We start from the raw sequence: 5,720 nt of genomic DNA on the forward strand, positions 1-5,720 counted from the left end.
TTTATTGTTTTCATCAATTCTACTTACATGTTACATTATTATTTTGTTTAAACAATTATCTCAAAGTGGTTTGAGTAATTTTTTAACTTATGTGAATTTACCCATGTAGTTACCCTTTTCAGTATTCTTCTGACTTTGTGAAGATCCATGTTTCCACGTGGTGTCACTTTCCTTCTGCCTTACAGACTTCCTTTAGTATGTCTTACATGTGGGTCTGCTGCTGATGAATTCCTTTTAGCTTTTCTATATGAGAAAAAGTCTGTTTTTGTACATAAGAAAAAGAGATTTTCACTGGGTGTAGTATTCTGAGATCACAGGTGTTTTCCTTCCGTATTTAAAGGTATTGCTCCATTGCCTTCACACATGCATTATCTCTAAAGAGAAATCTATTGTCATCTTTATCTTTGTTTCCTTGCCTGTAACATGTCTTTTTCTTTGGAAACTTAAGATTTTCTCTTTATCATTGTTTTCAAATAATTTTTTTATGATGTGCCTTACTGTAGGATTCTTCATGTTTCCTGTGCTCTGGCTTCATTGAACTTGATTCTGTCGGTTTATACCATTCATCAAATTTGGAATTTAGGACCATTTTTCAGGTGTCTTTTTCCATTCCCCTCTCTCCTCCAGAGATGAGAATTGCATGTATGTTAGGCCACGTGACGTTTTCCCATAGCTCACTAATGCTTTTCAGCCCTTGTTATTATCTTTTTACTCCGTTTCATTTTGAATCTATGTCTTCAAGTTCATTCATCTTTCCTTATGTAATACCTAACGTGCCACTAATCCCAACAAGTGTGTTTCTATCTCAGACATTGTAATGTTCACCTCTAGATGTTTAATGTGGGGCTTTTTTAGTATCTTTAATGTTGCTACTTGATGAATATCTGTAACACCGTTGTAGTAACACTTTTAATGTCCTAGTCTGCTGATTCTAACACCCTTGTCTGTTCTACGTTAGTTTCAAATGGTTCATACCATGCCTGTCATGGGTTATATTTTCTTGCTTCTTTACATGCCTGATAATCATTGATTGGTTGCCAGACATTGCAAGTTTTACCCTGTGTGTTGCCGAATATTTTTGTGTCACTCTAAATATTCTTGAGGTTTGTTCTGGGATGCAGTTGAAATATTTAGAAACAGTTTGGTCCTCTGGGGTCTTAGTTTCAAGATTTCTTAGGTGGAAGCAGAGCAGTGTTCACTTTGTAGTTAATTACCCCTCACGACTGAGGCAAGACTCTGGTGAGTGCTCTACCCAGTGCTCCATAAATTAAGAGGTTCCACTGGGAGGCAGAGCTTGCAGCGAGCGGAGATCGCGCCACTGCACTCCAGCCTGGCGACAGAGGGAGACTCTGTCTCAAAAAAAATAAAAATAAAATAAAAATACAAAAATTAAGAGGTTCCAGTCTGCCTGGCAGAATAGACATCATCACTATTCCCGTCGTGTGCGTCAAGCACTCGCCCCTCTCATCTTTCTGGGTTGTTCTCCCCGGGTCTCATGTCGTCTCCTCGCACGAATGCACTGATCTGAACACTCTGCTGAATACTCCAAAGGGACTCGCTGAGGATCTCTGCAGTTCAGCTGTGTCCCCTCTGGACTCTCGCTGCCCTGGTCTCCCCAGACTTTCAGCTTCATCCTCTCAACTCAGGGTGTCTCATGGGCTCTGCCGGGGTCGTCCCTCGCTGCACAGCGCTCTGGAGGCTCTCCGGAGGTGGGGAGCTGGAGCAGTCACAGAGCTCACCGCATCTGTCTCCCGTCTCACGGGGATCACTGTCGCTTTGTGCCTGGTGTCCAGTGACTTCGTGACCATTGTTCCCTGTGTTTTGTCTGGTTTTGGTTTATTTTTGTTTGTTGTTTGACTTTCCCAAGCAAGAGAGTACATCCCGGCCCTGTTACTCCATGTTGGCCAGAAGCAGAAGCTGCACTGTCTTTTGTATTCGTCTGTAGCCACAAACCAACGCTCTACGATGCTATTTGCACCAAAATATTAAAAGGGTTTACCTCTGGTTTGTGGAATTATGAATTTTTATTGTGTGTGCATGTCTGTGAGACTTTTGTTTTCTACAAAAAATGTATTACTTTTTTATGGAATGAAACTAATAACAATTTTTTTCTAAAAACACTTCTATTCCATCAGCATGAGCTCCACCCTGGCTAGCAGGTGCCCCTAGGATAAACCGCAGGCTCTGTTACCACCTTCCAGGGTGGCATGATCATGGCTGCACCCCTCAGCTCACAGGGCAAAGCTGGCGAAGTGTTGCCAAGCAGTTTCCCGGGGCAGCGAGGGAATGCGGACCCGTACCCAGAACCTCCAGAGCGCGCTGCTTCCATGAGGCAGCCACTAACACACTGGAGCCACAGGTTCTCAAAGGTTTAAATATTTTTATGGAACACAGTGTTCAAATACAAACACACTGACACCCTTCGGGCGCACACACACACACACAAACACACACACGCGTCATCTACAAGAAATAACACAATGTAGAAGCATTTTCACTGATACCTCAGAGAAAGGAGACTAAGAAAATTCTAATGATCAAAGCAAAGAGTAGAGAATAAAAATTAATGATATAGTTCAATTTTCACCTTGAAGATATATAAAATACCCTGCACTTTCTAACACTTTGTCTTTATTACAGTATATAAAGAAATTATACCCTAATATTTATAGGGGGCTTTCAAAGAATTTATTTCTAAAGACATTCATTTCTGACCCTTAAAAAATAAATTTTAAGTCCTTTATCAGTAAATTAATCCACCACAGTTAAGAAGGGAATCCCGTATCTCCAGTGAGAGGGGACAGGTCATTTTGTTTTTAATGTAAGTTGGAAGAAACCTCAGTTCCTATTAATAAAATTAATATACCATGACTAACTATATCATGCTATCCAGTCATTTCTTTAAAAACTGATCAGAATGAGTATGAAGTCAATTCAAGCCAGTTAACTCTAGGATTGAAGGACCAGTCACCGAACATCCCACTCTTGAGATGCCCAGTAGCACTCACTATGAAGAGGTGGCGTGATGATGTTCATTTCTAACAAAGGCGTCCACGTGGGGTAGAGCGCTAAGTAAGTGGAAGCATGCGTTTGTTGGAAGCAACCCTAGCATGCTGGTACGTACCATCTTCCTCAGCTCTTGGTTGGAAACAATAATGACATTTGGAGGGTCCCCGATGGCAGTGGCAGCTCCTCCAATGTTTGTGAAGATCACTTCTGCAATCAAGACTTGTCTGGGATCGAGGTTGAGCACCTCACACAACCTGTCACAAATGGAGGAAAATGAAAGTAGTCCCACTGTGCACATTGTGAAAGGCTCATGTGCAACCCAGAGATTTTTAAGGCACTTGTTCGTACAAGGGAGGTGCGCACACACACACAAACACACACACACACACACACACCTGTGGGGAGGGCAGTGCTGGGGGGAATGAACAATGCAACAACCCCTGCAGGCCACAGCTCACTCCAAGAGCTACATTCCTTCCCAGAGTGAGCCTCCAGCCACCAAACCCTCAGTGTGATCAGGTGCCCTTTCCCCAGCGCTCCCAGCTGCTGCTGTGGGGGTCGGTGTGGAGGCGGAGCGGATGGTCACACAGGGCCTGCTGACTCAGCCCCTTTCCCACCTCCCGCTTCCTGGACACCAAGGCCCTAGGTTCTCTTCTCGTCCCCTCCCTTTGTTTCATTCATCTATGCATTTTCTATTTATTTACTTTTTATTGCTATAATACATACTAGATATACACATACACACGTACATTTTCAGGGTACGTATGATAATGTAATGATTCACATAATCAAACCAGGTAACGGGATACCCATCCCCTTAAATATCAATCTGTTCTTTACCCTGGGAGCATTCCAGTTATTTTTTTCTAGCTGTGTTGGAGTACAATCGATTCGTGTCAACTGTATTCACCCCACAGACCTGTCAGGCCACACTCTACAGCTGTGGAGCTTCACCGTGGCCTCACGAGATTTGTGCTGGAATCTGGGAGTCCTACGGCTTGGCCGGCACAGACCAGTGCCTGGGAGTGGGCCCGGGCAGTGGCGCTCTATAGCTCCCCAGGGACCCAGCATGTACACAGCTGGGAAACACTGCCCTAAAGAAAGTGCAGAAGGCACATCACAGCGTCCCCCACACCTGCTCATCCGCACAGCCCACTCCCACATAGGACCCGGCCTCGGGTCTCACTCAGAGGCCACCCACCACCTCCCGGCCATCAGCTCAGAGTGAGGCCGGCCACAGCCTCCCCTCTGCTGGCATGAGGCGCACAGGCCCATGGAGCCATGTGGGAGCTGAGGAAGGAGCGTGCCCGGGGACTGAAGCAGGAGTGGTTCCACAGATGAGACTCTGACCCAAGGCAGCAGCGGCACAGTGCTAAGGAAGCTCCCAGGATCTGCGTCTAGCAAGAAAGTATGTGTGTGCAACAGTCAACGGTGCCAGACCAGGCAGGGCGGTGCTCCCATCTCAATGGGACTAGCTGTTAACTAGAAGGACCAAAGCCACTTAGTCCAGACAAAGGGGAAGAATGTGGCCAGCACTTACAAAGCCATAAAGCATATGGTCAGATAAATAGGGAATCTTAGAACACCAGCACCAGAATCTTGAAAGATGCAAATTTTTGACTAATAAATGGAATTACTGCTCTAACAACATGACGAAAGCAGTTCCGAGTAGTGAGGATATGAACAAATTGTGGCAAGGCTGAGATACCTCTCAGCTGCCCGGGCTATACGGGGATGCTGGGAACAAAGTGCCCAGTGCACCCCAGCCCTGGAACCCTGCTCTCACCAGGCTGCCATGGGGGAGCGTGAGAATATGCGGAGGTCTTCAAGCCAGGGCAGCAGCAGAGTCATGCTGGTTAGAGGGGGCAGATAGGCCTGACTCTTGTCCCCCAACACGTCCAGAAGGCACAGTTTGGTGCCGTCACTAGTGCATGTGACAGTGTACAGCAGCCTTCAAACATGTTCACGCCCTCCCTCATTGACTCTCCACCCCAGGCACTGAGAGGGGCGGTACCACACCCTGCGAGGAGGCTGAGAGCCCGGGGTCCCTCCCATGCCACACAGCGCGTGACAGTGTAGCCCAGCTTGCAGGAGCCTGGGTACAAACCTGAGTCTCCACACGGAGGCAGCAGATGGCCTGGGGATGCTGCATCTACCTCCCCAGCGGCGCTGGCCACTCCGTGCTCCTCCCCACCCCACTCCTCCTCTAAGAGCCACCACTGTTCAAACACAAAAAGCATCCCCCAGATTAACCCAGAGCCCTGGAAGCAGCCCCACGGGGCCTTTGAACCTGCTGTGTGTCCCATGCCTTGTGTCCAGACAGGCCCTGTGTCTCACAGAGCCCTCAGAATGCCAGCTGAGGTTAATCTCTTTGCCGTTACGACCCAGATCAGTGCACCTGAAGTGACTTGTTCGAGACACCCTATTACAAGCAGGACCAGAGGGTGACTCCCTGAGGGGCCCCTCTCTCACCTTCTCGCCCTGTGTCCTCAGGGCCAGCCCCAAGGCTGACATGCTGGGGAGTCATATTTAAAATAGAGAGCATACATATGGAAACACACAGGTCCATGCCTTCAGAAGGGGCCCACATGAGGACCGGGACCACAGCTCACGCTTCAGAAGATTCTGGGTAAACAGGCCTATGGCCCCCAATAAATAATGGATGATTAAAGTGGATGGAATTAAAAGAAATGGAGTGGGGTGGGGTGGGG

General features: G+C 47.2%; 1 protein-coding gene across 1 annotated transcript in view; it reads right to left on the reverse strand.

Annotated features, from left to right (window-relative positions):
• Positions 1-5,720, reverse strand: part of OCA2 (oculocutaneous albinism II) — a 364,145-nt gene that overhangs the window by 236,219 nt on the left and 122,206 nt on the right. Inside the window, 2 exon segments of the mRNA XM_011981483.1 lie at positions 3,125-3,316; positions 4,493-4,509. Coding sequence (XP_011836873.1) covers positions 3,125-3,316; positions 4,493-4,509 — 209 coding nt within the window.

Source organism: Mandrillus leucophaeus, unplaced genomic scaffold (assembly GCF_000951045.1).
Source record: "Mandrillus leucophaeus isolate KB7577 unplaced genomic scaffold, Mleu.le_1.0 Scaffold227, whole genome shotgun sequence".
Lineage (NCBI taxonomy): Eukaryota > Metazoa > Chordata > Mammalia > Primates > Cercopithecidae > Mandrillus > Mandrillus leucophaeus.